Genomic DNA, 16,462 nt, shown 5'->3' with positions numbered 1-16,462 from the left:
AGAACAAAGAGAAAGCACGTCACAAAGCAAGGAGGTAGAAAATTGCAGATGAGAGAGAGAGAAAGAGAGAGAGGGAGAAGGAAACGAAGATAAAAAAGAAGGATTATTCCCTAACGGAGAAAGAACGGAAAGAAACATTCAGTCCATTGGGGTGAAGGCAGCTGAGGCGATAGATTAGTTGCTCTTCTCGTAGTTTGCGGATTTCGTCTGGGCCATTATGACAGGTCGTCATTACACCGATCTTCAGGTGGTTAATGGTGTGCCCGGGCCGGTTGCTTGCATATTTTTTTTTTTTTTTTTTTTTTTCCCTTTTTTTTTCTTTTACAAATTTATTTATTTCCTCTTCATTATACAACATAACATACAAAATCATATTACAAATCATGTTTTGTTTAACAAATTAACAACAACAACAACAACAACAGTAAAAGATGGGTATCAAACTCTTCAACAATTGAACAATATCCTAAAGATACAGTCAGCTCTCGTTACAATAAACTCCTTGGGCCCAGCGAAATCACCGTGATCTTGTCACTTTTGAAACCTTGCCGTATCCAGGGCGCAAATACCTCTGAATAGGAAAATTTTCAAACCCTGGGACCCCCAAAAAACTACCCCATCACGTCGGGGTTCTGCCATATGGATATTCTTTATCACGAGAGTCGACTGTATGTTCTTCTACAATGACCTAAAAAATATTTTCTACAGGGGACCATTTCTTATAATGAAAATTTAATTTGTTTGTTCGTTTTGCAATGTTGGATTCTATATATCGGATATTAACAATAAATGCTGTCAATCCATGAAATTTCACACCTGTATCTTTGCATCTCTGAATATATATGTACCTTTTGTATAACAATATTAAATGATTCAATAAACTCCTGTGGGGCCCTTTCCAGTCTTTGATGAATCCAAACATTACTCTAATTCTTGTACAATCCTCTAATTTGACATGAAAGATCGTACCAATTTCATCCACAAATTTTTGAAGTAATTCTTTGGCAGCTTTACAATAAAAAAACAGATGTACAGGGGTCTCAGCACATGACTTACAAAGCGTACACAACTCTGATTCTGATATTTTCATCTTAAACAATCTTTCATTTGTGTAAAGTATATTATGCGACAACTTGAACTGAAATTCTCTCAATTTTACTTCAATTGTACATGTAAATGGCAACATATATATTTGTGTCCAATCTTCTGGTTGAATTCCATACTTGCCAGCAAAAACTGTTTCGCAAACAGGTCTTGATTTAATCTCTTTTAAAAATTCCTCATATATTGGTTTTGATTTCACATTTTGTAACTGTGAAATAATAAGATCCTTTTGTTTTTGAGCCACTTCTTCTTTCCAAAACATCTCCAATAGGAGTGTATTGAAGGAACATTTCGAGTATTTTTGAACAGAGTCTACAATTGCCATATACATCATATTATATTTGCTTGGCACTCCTTTCCTTAACCAAAATTCAAAATCAATGAGCCGTCCATCAATACTAAATATTTGATATATATAACATAAACCTGCTTCAAAAAACGGGCTGCAGAATATTGAGTGCTTATCAATCAAAATATTCTGGTTATTCCATACTGGTTGTTGTAGGATGTCTGCTTGGCTATTTTCATCACCAATAAAATCCTCATGTATGTTTGTCTTTAACCATATTTGTAGAATATTCTCATAGAATGGAGGGATACCCCTCTTATCAATAGTTTCAAGGGAATAATTACTTTGAAACACTAGAATTCCACCAAGCCTTTTTAAGAAATAATCTCCCAATAGCACCCATTGATGGTTACGATTTCCATAATATCTTTTAACCCACTTAACTAACTGCGTATCAATCATACATTGTAAATTGGGGAATTTGAGACCACCCTCAGCATATTGTGCATACATAGTTGACCTTGAAATCTTATCTGGGCCATTCCATAAAAATGAAAACATTAACTTCTCTACTTCTTTCACAAAATCTTGAGGAATTTCAATGTTTGACATCAAATAAATTATCTTAGACATAATAAATGTTTTCAAAATTTGAATTTTACCAATTAACGTTAAATTACGATTTTTCCAAATAAAAAATGTTCTCTTAATCTCACCCAATCGATCTTCAAAGTTTCTTCGGATTGCTTCTTTTTTGTCATATGAAAACCAGATTCCAAGAATTCTAAGACCATTGTCTGTCCACTTTATCATCTGTGGCTTTTCTTTCGATAGTCTATCATTTCCTATCCACATTCCTTCTGATTTGCTTCGGTTGAGGCAAAGGCCTGATATCTCAGAAAATTCTTGAAAGCTTTCTAGTAATACTGATAATGATTCTGTATCCTTACAAAAACATGTTATGTCATCAGCGTAAGCTGTATATTTAATCTGTTTTCCGAGCATCTCCATTCCAATAATATTTGGATTATTTAACAATCTCATTAGATATATCTCGAGCCCTAATATGAATAAAAGGGGGGCAAGGGGGTCGCCTTGGCGAACACCCCTTCCAATTTCAAAATAACCAGTGGTAAAGCCATTTATCAATACACAGCTATTTATACCTGCATGCAATGTTCTCACCCATTGTATCATTGACGGACCAAAATTAAGACATTCTAAACACTGTAATAAATACCTATGACTGAGTGAATCAAATGGTTTGGTAAGATCTAATGCTAACACAATTCCAGATACATTGTTGGCATCTGCATAAAACATTAAATCTGAAATCAGTCTTATACCTTCACCTATATATCTGCCTTTAATAAATGCTGTTTGCTGAGGATTTATCAAATTACCAATAATTTTGGACATACGTTTCGCTAAACATTTAGAAAGTATCTTTGCATCCACATTTATTAAAGTGATTGGTCGCCAATTGCCCAATAATCTCTTATCTTTATTGGATTTAGGAATCAATTTAATTATTCCTTGCCTCTGTGACACGGACATACTTCCTTTTTCAAAAGCATGATTAAATGATCCTATTAGTTCTTTAGAAATCAAAGGCCAAAATGTCTCATAAAATTCCACCGATAAGCCATCATTACCAGGTGTTTTATTTTTTGACATCCCAAGGAGGACTTCCCTTGCCTCTTCATGTGTTATCAGGCCTTCACAAGAGGCCTTTTCATCTTCCGTGAGGTGTTTTAAGCAGGAACTTTTTATGTAATCATAACTCACTTTGTCAGACACTGTATCCCTGTTTTCAAACTGTTTACCAAAAGATTTCATCACAAAATTTCGTATATGATGGGGATGTTCAATAAGTTCCTCACCTGTATCTAATACATCTATGTTTGTACTCTGTGCTTGTGTCTTTTCCAATGATAAAAAATATTTTGTACTCTTCTCTCCTTTCTCGTACCAGGTACATCTTGAACGTAATATGGCCCCCTCTGCTAAATAATTGTACATGCAGTTAAGTTCCTGTTCAATTTTCTCTTTCTTATCCCATTTTTGCTCATTCATTTCTGTCGGGTCCATGTCATTTATTATTTTCAATTCTTGTTCTAATTCTTTTCTTCTAATTTCTTTTATATTTTTCTTCCTTTTAGAAAATGTGATTGTAAATTCTCGTATTTTGAATTTTAACCAATCCCATAATTTTCCTTTATCATTTTTATCTTCCCATTCATTTACCCACATCTCATAATGTCCCTTTAAATTTTCAACATACTCAACATCACTAAGTAAACTGTTATTAAACTTCCAATAAGATGGGCCCACAGTGTACGTTTTAATTCTCAGATGTAAATTCACAAAATCATGATCTGACAAAACACAGGGGACCATATCACAATCTGTCACCATATTTTGTACAGACTCATGGATTAACCAGAAATCCAGTCTTGACTGAACACAAGGATTGGAGCGTCTCCAAGTAAATCGTCTTAATAACGGGTTCTTGTCTCTCCAGATATCTATTACATGATAAACGTTTTTAATATTTTCTATTATTTCACAAGAGTGCTTCCAAGTGGATTTCATATTACCGCCCTCTCGGTCCAATGCCAAATTTTGAATAAAATTAAAATCTCCCCCTATTAATATTGTCTGATCAGCATCATAATATTCTTGTATAGTCAAGTCTACAGCTTTAAAAAAATGCATGTGATCTTTTTCATTATTTGGTGCATATACATTACATATCATAAATTTTTTTCCATATACTTCCATTTTAACCAACAAAAATCTCCCGTTAGAATCTTTCACTGTCTCTATCAATTTTATATGTGGGGTTTTCCGAAATATGATACACACTCCCCTACTAGAGGAGGTTCCATGACTGAATACAATATCGGCTCTTAATTGGTTCTTCCATAAACTTTCATCCTTATCAGTCGAATGGGTTTCCTGTAATAAAATAATATCCTTTTTTAATTTGGATAAAAAACAAAAATATTTTTTCCTGGCTTTAAAGTCCCCTAGCCGGTTGCTTGCATATTACATATATGATGTACATCTAACTAAAAGAAAACCACCGAACAGATTCAGGGCCTGCTGATGATTAAAGGTGTGTAGATTGAAATGGAATTTGTTACATCGTTAACGGTTATTGTTTATACTACTTTGATTGAGAGTATTTTACATAGTTCCACGATTTTACATGAACATGTTATGAAAATATGGCGTGATGCCGTGTTGGATCTAGAGGTCGTGCAGATCAATGCTACACACAAGAAGCCATGTGTGGTGCTGGTAACAATCTTTGAACTGTGATGTTTTGCGAGCGCACCCAGTTGTGTGAGTTGTTACCTGGAGAGCACTTCGCAGTACACGTATGTCGCCAGGAAGATAAAGTATTACACGTGGATTATCTTCACCATTCCTCGTTTTAGCTGTCAACTGCCAGCCACCCTTCGAGTTCAGACAGTGCGTATGTCCGGACGAGGAATATGCCACTTGTGGGGAATTCAGCGCGGACTGTCCGACAGAGCCAATCTCTGGCTGTTTCTGTCCGGTTGGCTATACCCGCCGGAACGACACCTGTATTCCGTGCCGTAAGTGTTTCGATTATCTATCTATCTATCTATATGTCTGTCTATTTATCTTTCCATCAGTCCATTAATCTATTCATCTATCTGTATGGCAAAATCGTGTATGTATTTCCAGTGTTATATTAGTTGGGATAGCGTATACCTGAAAAGTAGATTGATATTAAATGTTATCATATCATAACACATAAATGATAACATATGACGAAGAAAACTATGGACGCTTGAAAAGTGACAGAACGGTACTTCAGTAAAAGGGTACATGTGAATAACATAACCAAAGAAATTTATTTTCTATCTTGCAAGTCATTGTGCATTTACTGGTCACATGGCTAATGCAAGTAACAAAATGTCGCATAGAAGTCAAACTCTGATGCTCATATTTATAGTATATTTGCGAAAGGCAAGAAAACTGTACAGATTATGCGAAAATGTACAGACTATGAGGAAAACATAAATGACTTAATATGCTACATTTGGGTAGGTAAAACGACGTACAATAATAACATATAATTGGTAAATGAGTGATGTGCTGTAAAATATATGAGTAGATAAAATGAACAATGAGAATAGGTAAAGGTGCTAACTCGACCAGTCGGTCATATTTTGACCTTAAACATAACATTGGATTGGATTATCCAGCCGAAAGGTGTTAGAGTTATATGTCCATTTATAACAGTTATCTTAGCAATTGTAACATATTGAGCAGTGAAACTAATTTTCGGCTAGTTTCATCATGGAAAAACATTTTCTCTATTTACAGCCACACCCACGGTACCTGTTACCAAGCCAAGGACAACCACACCTACCACCACCGCGCCCCCTACACCCACCTTCACGCCAACACCTTATATACCACCGCGCAATGACTGTAAGTGATTGTGTAATTCTCTCAATCTAAGAAAATTGAAGGGGCAGCCATCAGAGTGGCTGGCCGATACTTACGTCGACTTTCAATTTTTAAATATCACATACTTATTTTCCTTACATTTCACGACACCTGAGTGTGACCAGTGACCACATTAACTTTTTTTTTCTTCAAGGTATCTGCACGGGCTACGGCGATCCTCACTACAGAGACTTCAATGGTAACGACTTTGATCATCAAGGCAACTGCACGTATGTTCTGAGCGAAGATTCCAGCAAACCACCAAAGTACACGGTACTCATCACCAACGTGGAATGTGAACGGTTCCCCGGAACCACGTGTCCTAAGCAGCTGACAATCATCTACGGAGGTTATGAGGTCGTACTGCTGTCTGATCATACGTCCGGAGGGGTAGGTATAACGTGTTGTGATGTTTTCGAGTACCTCGTAGTTCTGAAGAGTACAGAACAATCTCTTTCTACTTGGGTGCACTGATTGCACTACGGTTGCAGTCAGAGATATAAGAAGTACAAGAAGCTAAATGTCTTCAAACTTAAGAAGGAAATGGTTAGGGATGGCCTTGTCAGTGACCTGAAAAGTAAACTGGAAGACCCCAAGCTAGGTAGCTCTCCTGTGGAGGACGACTGCTCTACCCTCAGGCAGGTAGTGTACTTAACCGCCTTTGAGCATCTGGCCCTTCAAAGAGAAGAAATCAAGAATAGTTTGACTAGAATGATGAGCACATATCATCCCTACTGGACGTAAAGCACCGTCTTCGCAGAATCGATGAGTGACCTCTCATCAATCCCTACGAGGGTAGCTTTCACCAACATCTGCAGGGAAGTTCAGGCCAAGCTTCGCAAGATGCAGAACAAGTGGCTCAGTAACAAAGCTGAGGAAATTCAGGCTTCTGCTGACAGGAAAGGCTCTAAACGTTTATACGCATTAAAAGCCCTCTATAGACCTCAGCCCTCCAGCTCCTTCCCCACCTGCCTATTGCAGACGGGGCAGCACTAATCACAGATCGTGCTAAGATCCCTGAGCACTGGGCTGAACACTTCGAGGCTGTCTTGAATCGACCATCCCCCCATCAATGATGAAGGTATCCAACACCTCCCACAGATCCCAGTCAACCAGGGACTTGACACATCACCCACCTTCAAAGAGACTCGGAAGGCCATCTTTCAACTGTTCTGCAGAAGGGCACCTGGCATCGATGCCGTCCATGCAAAGTTGTACAAGTCAGGAGGCCCTTTCCTCACCCGAAAGCTGATAGACATCTTTCAGTCCATAAGGCAGCAGAGTGTCATACCCCAGGACCCCATTGATGCTTTCATTGAACACATTTACAAAAGGAAATTTAAGGTAATACAATACAATACAATACAATACAATACAATACAATGCAATCGGATAATTTATTTAGCACCCTTACACAGTCAATGGCTGGTTTCACTGCACTTCACAACAAAATTCAGTCACAGATTAGCATCAAAAAGGAAAGTCTTAGGATTCTTCTTGAAGACATCAAGGGATGGGGAAATGCGGACAAACCGAGGTAGATCGTTCCACAATCGCGGTGCAGCCTTCACAAAAGCATTGTCCCCCGCTATACTGTTGGTTTTGGGTACATGGAGTAAGGTGCTATCTGCACTTGAACGTAGTCCAGGTCGAGCAGAACAGTATGGAATGATTACAGATCTAAGATAAGTAGGGGCTTTCCCTTGAAAACACTTGTACACAATTGTCAAGATCTTGAAGCAGTTCTGTGACGACCATCAGGACATGTCCCTCCTGTCCATAGCCGGCAAGATTCTTGCCAAAGTCCTTCTCAACCGCCTTATCCAGCAGGGACACCTTCCCGAAAGTCAGTGAGTATTCCGGGCGGGTAGAGGCACAGCGGGCATGATCTTTGCAGCAAGAAAGCTTCAAAAGAAGTGCTAAGAACAGAACAGGCACTTCTACACCACCGTTGTTGATCTCACAAAGGCATTTGATACAGTCAGTAGAGAGGTCTTGTGGAAGATTTTGGCAAAGTTTGGATGTCCAGAGCACTTCGTCACTATGATACGCCAGTTCCATGGCGGTGTGACGGCCCGTGTACAGGATAAGGGTGAAACATCAAAGGCCTTCTCGGTGACAAACGGTGTCAAGCAGGGCTGCGTACTAGCGCCAACACTCTTCAGCATCATGTTTTCTACCATGCCCATTGATGACTTCCATGACTGTCAGGAAGAAATGGCTATCAGATCTATACAGGCCAGATGGTAAACTCTTTAATCAGTGCCGACTACAGGCAGTATCAAAGATGAAAGAAGTTGTTAGAGACTTCCTTTTTTTTTGCCGACGACTGTGCTCCCAGTGCCTCCAGTGAACAGGCAAAGCAAGCGACTACTGACAGAATATCTAGGTCTTGCGACAACTTTGGCCTCACCATCAGTACCAAGAAAACCAAAGTCATGTATCAACCCTGCCCTGACAAGCCCCACCAGAAATCTGCTATCAGAGTAAATGGTACAGTGCTCAATAATGTTGACAAGTTCACATTCCTGGACAGCACTCTGTCACGTCAGATCACCATTAACGTGGAAATCAAGTGTAGAATCTCTAAGACTAGCAGTGCCTTCGGGAGGCTCCGAGAAAATGTCTGGGAGCGAATGTGTATCAGCCTCAGCACCAAACGCAAGGTCTACCAGGCAGTAGTCGTCACTACACTTTTCTACGCCTGTGAAACCTGGACCATATAAAGCAGACATGGCCGAAAGCTGGACCATTTCACACAACCTGTCTCCTCAGACTAATAAAGATCAGATGGCAGAATCACATTCCCAACACAGAAATCCTCACCCATGCCATTATGACCAGCATTCACACCCTCCTTAGGAAGGCACAAACAAGATGGGCAGGACATGTCCCGCAAATGGATGACCAACGCATCCCCAAGGTCCTTCTGTATGGTGAACTAGCAGAAAGGAAATGCCAAGATGGACGTCCCAAGCTCCACTTCAAAGATTGCCAGAAGGCCACCCTGAAGAGCCTCAAAATTCCTGTCGGAACTTGGGAAGACCTTGCCTTAGACCGACTTTTATGGCGTTGTCTGATCAGTAGTGCCAAGTCAGCCAAACAGCATCGCAGAGCCACAGTCGAAAACAACGGGTAGCAAGGAAAGCGAGAGCAGCTAGATACTCGAGACCACCCAATTAACCACCGGCTCAAAGTGTGAAATTGGCGCCATGACAGCTCAGATTTGACATATCAGTCACCTCCGAACACACTAGGCCAAGCAACAACAACCACAACAACAAACACAACAACAACAACCACAACAAAAAAGAAGCCAATGATGAGGGCTATTGCCCTTAGCCTACTAATGTCAAACAGATGTTTTTAGTGTAACTGATTGACAAATTGCCCTACATCGACGTAAATAAGCACTGACTTGATCAGTGTTTTAGTAGTAGCCATAATTTAAAAAAAAATCATGGGCGTACATACTCGAGCAGGATCAGAACCTCCGAGGTGAAAACATCTCGACGGAAGAATATCACGAATTTGAATTGACGTTTTACTGTATAAATTATTGAAGGTGGGCAGCACTACCCAAGGATATGTGAAAAGATAAATTTATTATGTTTACATGGGTAAGCTCTAAATAAGTCGCTTGAACCCCCCCCCCCAAAAAAAAATGGAACTACTAATGTTGCTTTTCAATTTAATCTGTTCTCATGAAGCACAACCGTGTCGACATAGACGGAGAGCCATACACCGCACCAGTGCAAAAATACAATCCTACCTTCGACATCTTTGTTGACGGTATCTTCGTCGTCTATTACGCACCCGAAATCCGCCTGGAAGTCCGTTTCGTCCCCTTCGACTTGCACTACTTCAGCGTTCGGGTTGCCTACGAGATATACTACAACAGCACAGAGGGACTGTGCGGTAATCCACACGTTTCCACTTCTCCCAGCTAAGGGTTGATAGGAAAACGTGTCTTTTCGTTTTTGTTAAATTAAATTCGTTTGGTATGCTTGAAAAGAAGAATGCCTTTTATATTGATGTATAGAGCGGAGTAGATATCTTTCTAAGATTTATAACTCAATATAAGCGTCTATGGCAATTACTCCCTGGGCAATTACCCTGGACCGTTCCCTTGACCCTAACCCTAACCCTAATCCTAATCTTGAACCTAATTCTAGCCCTTACCCAAACGCTAACCCTATAAACCTAACCCTAACCCAAATCTTTACTCTAACTAAGGGGGATTGCCCTGATACGGAATATACGTTTTTAGAACAGTGACATTCAAAACTTCGAAAAAGATAAATGGGTAAGTGTTGATTTTTAAATACATACGGCACTGATCCTCAGTAGATAGTAAATGATACATTTCTTTTTGCGATGACATGTCCAAGAAGGGGTGGGGTTGGGTTTCAGCTGCATACTCATAGATGTATCGCGAGAAAATGTAAGAGATTAAAGACGTAGCAAATTACGTTCCGCTTGAGGTGGTCTAGTATTTGCCTTAATGTGTGTAACATAAAATCACATGAATGATCAACTTGTGCTAGTCTATTTGTTTTATTTTATTTTTGTTTTTGTTTTTTCACCAAGAATATTATGCATTTTTTATGCTTAAACTGAACAAAAACAAACAAACAAACAAACAGGGATCTGTGGCGTCAATGAGACAACGTGTGAAGAGAATAATGACTGCTGTGAATGGGTACCGATCGAAGAACGGAGAGATTGTGGCTGCGGCGAGCCTGTACCTCCTTGCCCGAACCCACCCGATGTGGACTGGTGCAAACTGCTGTACACGCGGCCCGAATTCCAAGTGTGTCACGAGGTTGTTTCACCAGACCCATTCTTCAGGAACTGCCTCTACGACGAGTGTTTCTCCAACGAAACTACGTGCGACGCATTCGAGTACTACGCCATCGCGTGTGCTAGAGCTGGTGTGTGTATCGACTGGCGAGAAGAAGACTTTTGTCGTAAGTTCTTATCATTCAGTCATCGGAATAATTTCTTTTAAACAAGTGGAGCGTGTCATCATGGTCTGTTTGAAACAAACATGAAGTTTTGTTGTGTTTATGTATCAATATACTGAAATTTGTTTGGGACCGTTGAGTTGGGACTGTTTGGAATTTGCTTTTCCACACACTTTCTCCGTCAGTATAGAATCCCTGAGACCGTGTTGTAAAATATTTTATACATCCTATCAATCAAGGTAATTAAGAATGAACAAGAATTGGCGTTACATTTCTTTAGATAATTTTAAGACGTTGCTATAGCCCCTTATTGTAGAGCTACTCAGTAAATAATCTAAAGCTATTTATGCCTGTAATCCACACGTCTGATACCTGTCTGATACTAATTGTTGATTGCTGTTTATCAACCCAACAGCATTCCACTGTGAGGAACCTATGGAATATCACGAGTGTGAGTGTATTCCGTCTCCACATGACCAGTGTACACGTTTCCATGACGACAACAAAGAATGTCCTGTTGAGCGAGTCAATGGCTGTTTCTGTCCTGAAGGAACCATGCTCGTTGATGACGAATGTGTGCCCTGTTGTAAGTATTCAAAATCTTGGAGATCTTGACATCCAACAACGACGCAAAATTTTACGCAAGAGTAGTAACAAGATGCCAAGAGCTGATGCGGACTCAACAGATGTTTGTATTCGTTTGAAATGTGAGACTACTAGGTATTTCGAAATATACATGGTTATAAACATGCTAGTGTATGCGTTGCAGGAACTCTGGTAAAAGAAAACAAACTTTAGTTCAAAGGAAGTGTCAATTAGACAGATAGATAAATAGAATGAAAAATGAGAAACAAGCGAGACGAGCGGATATGGGCTGAGATAAATCCAGAAATGTTTCCAATATAGACATGATAGATAGCCACACTGAAAACAGATAGCATGTATATACATTATGTTGCGCCTTTTGCTTCGCGTGAAAGTTAATTTTTAATTCATGAGAATATCTTAAAGAATAATCTTAACCTATGTTAAAGGTCCACTGGTTGTCTTCATCGGAATTAAAGCGATCAGAGTGACGTCACGAGAGACGATGTCAAGAGATCAAGGAAACTCGCTTTCTTTAAGGCTATCGTCGGAACACCCATATAAGGTCCCTCGCAGAAACTTAAGTTGTGTAAAGATCAATAATATAAAGTTGACATTCTTACAGCACTTCGGTTTGTTGTACTTGTGAACAAAAAATTTCTCTGTTTTACAGCCACACCCACAGAATCCGTCTCCACGCCTACGACGAGGCCTGCCACCACCGCGCCCCCTACACCCACTTTCACACCAACAGCTTATGTACCACCGCGCAATGAATGTAAGTAATCGAAAAATTATTCCAACCTTAAAACCACTTTGATCGTACCGATAGCTGCCTGGCCAGGAGTCACTTTCACATTTTTTTATATGATTGAAATTGTTACAGGTTCGAAGTCTGAAATTTTTGAAATTTAGCTGTTTTTGTTCAAAGGCATCTCAGAGAAGGTATGTTTGGAAGTTGCCTTTCAGTCAGAAGTGCGTAATTTACTTTTATTATTACACTAAGAAATCTAAACCTTATCACTTCCGTCCATGATACCCCTAAACACATTAACATCGATACTCGTGCTCTGTTCTTCAAGGTATCTGCACGGGATACGGCGATCCTCACTACAGAGACTTCAATGGTAACGATTTTGATCACCAGGGCAACTGCACGTACGTTCTGAGCGAAGATTCCAGCAAACCACCAAAGTACACGGTACTCATCACCAACGTGGAGTGTGAACGGTTCCCCGGAACCACGTGTCCTAAGCAGCTTACAATCATCTACGGAGGGCATACGGTCGTACTGTTGTCTGACCACACGTCCGGAGGGGTAAGCATAACGTGTTACGATATTTTCGAGTACCTCATAGTTCTGAAGAATACTGATCGATTTCTTTCTAGTCGGGTACACCGATTGCCGCGCTGCTGTTGCACTATTGTTGAAAGAAATACTGGCTTAAGTAGGAATCAATGCATGGGTGGAACAACAAGAATGTGAATCACGACAGCGATGATCCTTAAAGTGAACTTAGGAATAATAATAATGAGCGTTATTAGGATTAAACAACCACTGTGAAACAACATAACTGTGTTGTAAAGATCAACGAATGAAGAATATTTGAAACGATGAATTTACTGCTGTTACACAGGAAATTTCAAAACATGTCGTTTGAAGCCTACAATGTCAAGTTGCTGACTTTGCTTCTTAATTAAATCTTACATCAAAAAGCACAACCGTGTCGACATAGACGAAGACCAATATACTGCACCCGTGAGTGATTTCAATCCTACCTTCGACATCTGGGTTGATGGTATCTTCGTTGTCTATTACGCACCCGAAATCCGCCTGGAAGTCCGTTTCGTCCCCTTCGACTTGCACTACTTCAGCGTTCGGGTTGCCTACGAGATATACTACAACAGCACAGAGGGACTGTGCGGTAATCCACACGTTTCCATTTCTCCTAGCTAGGGGTAGATAAGAAAGCATGTCTTTTCGTTTTTGTTAAATTGAATTCGTTTAGTATGCTTGAAAAGAAGAATGCCTTTTATATTGATTTATAGAGCGGAGTAGATATCTGTCTAAGATTTAGAACTCAATATAAGCGTCTAGGGCAATTACCCCCTGGGCAATTACCCTGGACCCTTCCCCTGACCCTAACCCTAACCCTAATCCTAATCTTGAACCTAATTCTAGCACCTAAGTCTAGCCCTAACCCACACGCTAACCCTAAACGTAACCCTAACCCAAATCTTTACTCTGACTATTAAAGGGGGATTGCCCTGATACGGAATATAAGTTTTTAGAACAGTGACATTCAAAACTTCTAAAAGGATAAATGGGTAAGTGTTGATTTTTAAATACATACGGCACTGATCCTCAGTAGATAGTAAATGATACATTTCTCTTTGCGATGACATGTCCAAGAAGGGGTGGGGTTGGGTTTCAGCTGCATACTTATAGATGTATCGCGAGAAAATGTAAGAGATTAAAGACGTAGCAAATTACGTTCCGCTTGAGGTGGTCTAGTATTTGCCTTAATGTGTGTAACACAAAATCACATGGATGATCAACTTGTGCTATTCTATTTGTTTTGTTTTGTGTTTGTTTTTGGTTTTTCACCAAGAATATTATGCATTTTTTATACTTAAACTGAACAAAAACAAACAAACAGGGATCTGTGGCGTCAATGAGACAACGTGTGAAGAGAATAATGACTGCTGTGAATGGGTACCGATCGAAGAACGGAGTGATTGTGGCTGCGGCGAGCCTGTACCTCCTTGCCCGAACCCACCCGATGTGGACTGGTGCAAACTGCTGTACACGCGGCCCGAATTCCAAGTGTGTCACGAGGTTGTTTCACCAGACCCATTCTTCAAGAACTGCCTCTACGACGAGTGTTTCTCCAACGAAACTACGTGCGACGCATTCGAGTACTACGCCATTGCGTGCGCTAGAGCTGGTGTGTGTATCGACTGGCGAGAGGAAGACTTTTGTCGTAAGTTCTTATCATTCAGTCATCGGTATAGTTTCTTTTAAACAAATGGAGCGTGTCATCATGGTCTGTTTGAAACAAACATGAAGTTTTGTTGTGTTTATGTATCAATATACTGAAATTTGTTTGGGACCGTTGAGTTGGGACTGTTTGGAATTTGCTTTTCCACATACTTTCTCCGTCAGTATAGAATCCCTGAGAACGTGTTGTAAAATATTTTATACATCCTATCAATCAAGGTAATTAAGAATGAACAAGAATTAGCGTTACATTTATGTAGGTAATTTCAAGACGTTGCTATAGCCCCTTATTGTAGAGCTACTCAGTAAATAATCCAAAGCTATTTATGCCTGTAATCCACACGTCTGATACCTGTCTTATACTATTTGTTGATTGCTGTTTATCAACCCACCAGCATTCCACTGTGAGGAACCTATGGAATACCACGAGTGTGAATGTATTCCGTCTCCACATGACAAGTGTACACGTTTCCATGACGACAACAAAGAATGTCCTGTCGAGCGAGTCAATGGCTGTTTCTGTCCTGAAGGAACCATGCTCGTTGATGACGAATGTGTGCCCTGTTGTAAGTATTCAAAATCTTGGAGATCCTTGACATTGAACAACGACGCAAAATTTTACGCAAGAGTAGTAACGAGATGCCAAGAGCTGATGCGGATTCAACAGATTTTTGTATTCGTTTGAAATGTGAGACTACTAGGTATTTCGAAATATACATGGTTATAAACATGCTAGTGTATGTGTTGCAGGAACTCTGGTAAAAGAAAACAAACTTTAGTTCAAAGGAAGTGTCAATTAGACAGATAGATAAATAGAATGAAAAATGAGAAACAAGCGAGACAAGCGGATATGGGCTGAGATAAATCCAGAAATGTTTCCAATATAGACATGATAGATAGCCAAACTGAAAACAGATAACACGTATATACATTATGTTGCGCCTATTGCTTCGCGTACAAGTTAATTTTCAATTCATGAGAATATCTTAAAGAATAATCTTAACCTATGTTAAAGGTCCACTGGTTGTCTTCATCGGAATTAAAGCGATCAGAGTGACGTCACGAGAGACGAAGTCAAGAGATCAAGGAAACTCGCTTTCTTTAAGGCTATCGTCGGAACACCCAAATGAGGTCCCTCGCAAAGACTTAAGTTGTGTAGAGATCAATAATATAAAGTTGACATTCTTACAGCACTTCGGTTTGTTGTACTTGTGAACAAAAAATTTCTCTGTTTTACAGCCACACCCACAGAATCCGTCTCCACGCCTACGACGAGGCCTGCCACCACCGCGCCCCCTACACCCACTTTCACACCAACAGCTTATGTACCACCGCGCAATGAATGTAAGTAATCGAAAAATTATTCCAACCTTAAAACCATTTTGATCGTACCGGTAGCTGCCTGGCCAGGAGTCACTTTCACATTTTTCTATATGATTGAAATTGTTACAGGTTCGAAGTCTGAAATTTTTGAAATTTAGCTGTTTTTGTTCAAAGGCATCTCAGAGAAGGCATGTTTGGAAGTTGCCTTTCAGTCAGAAATGCGTAATTTACTTTTATTATTACACTAAGAAATCTAAACCTTATTACTTCCGCCATGACACCCCAAAACACTGTAACATCAATACTCGTGCTCTGTTCTTCAAGGTATCTGCACGGGATACGGCGATCCTCACTACAGAGACTTCAATGGTAACGACTTTGATCACCAGGGCAACTGCACGTACGTTCTGAGCGAAGATTCCAGCAAACCACCAAAGTACACGGTACTCATCACCAACGTGGAGTGTGAACGGTTCCCCGGTACAACGTGTCCTAAGCAGCTTACAATCATATACGGAGGGCATACGGTCGTACTGTTGTCTGACCACACGTCCGGAGGGGTAGGTATAACGTGTTTCGATGTTTTTCGAGTACCTCATAGTTCCGAAGAATACTGATCGATCTCTTTCTACTCGGGTACACCGACTGCCGCGCTGCTGTTGCACTATTGTTGAACGAAATACTGGCTTAAGTAGGAATCAA

At 40.0% G+C, this 16,462-nt stretch overlaps 1 protein-coding gene across 1 annotated transcript in view; it reads left to right on the top strand.

Annotated features, from left to right (window-relative positions):
• The window catches only part of LOC139726525 (mucin-5B-like), a 43,698-nt gene that overhangs the window by 25,257 nt on the left and 1,979 nt on the right, over nt 1-16,462 (top strand). Inside the window, exons 25-37 of the mRNA XM_071637506.1 lie at nt 4,840-5,001; nt 5,759-5,866; nt 6,039-6,274; nt 9,595-9,802; nt 10,531-10,854; nt 11,267-11,437; nt 12,110-12,214; nt 12,519-12,754; nt 13,154-13,361; nt 14,097-14,420; nt 14,833-15,003; nt 15,677-15,781; nt 16,085-16,320. Of these exons, the coding sequence (XP_071493607.1) occupies nt 4,840-5,001; nt 5,759-5,866; nt 6,039-6,274; nt 9,595-9,802; nt 10,531-10,854; nt 11,267-11,437; nt 12,110-12,214; nt 12,519-12,754; nt 13,154-13,361; nt 14,097-14,420; nt 14,833-15,003; nt 15,677-15,781; nt 16,085-16,320 (2,594 nt within the window). The remainder of the gene's footprint in view (nt 1-4,839; nt 5,002-5,758; nt 5,867-6,038; nt 6,275-9,594; nt 9,803-10,530; nt 10,855-11,266; nt 11,438-12,109; nt 12,215-12,518; nt 12,755-13,153; nt 13,362-14,096; nt 14,421-14,832; nt 15,004-15,676; nt 15,782-16,084; nt 16,321-16,462) is intronic.

The sequence above is a fragment of the Diadema antillarum genome, unplaced genomic scaffold, assembly GCF_040938485.1.
Source record: "Diadema antillarum isolate AM-2024a unplaced genomic scaffold, OU_Dant_1.0 seq00000086_RagTag, whole genome shotgun sequence".
NCBI lineage: Eukaryota > Metazoa > Echinodermata > Echinoidea > Diadematoida > Diadematidae > Diadema > Diadema antillarum.
Note: the sequence above shows the minus strand (reverse complement) of the source record. Positions and strands in the feature narration are given on the sequence as shown.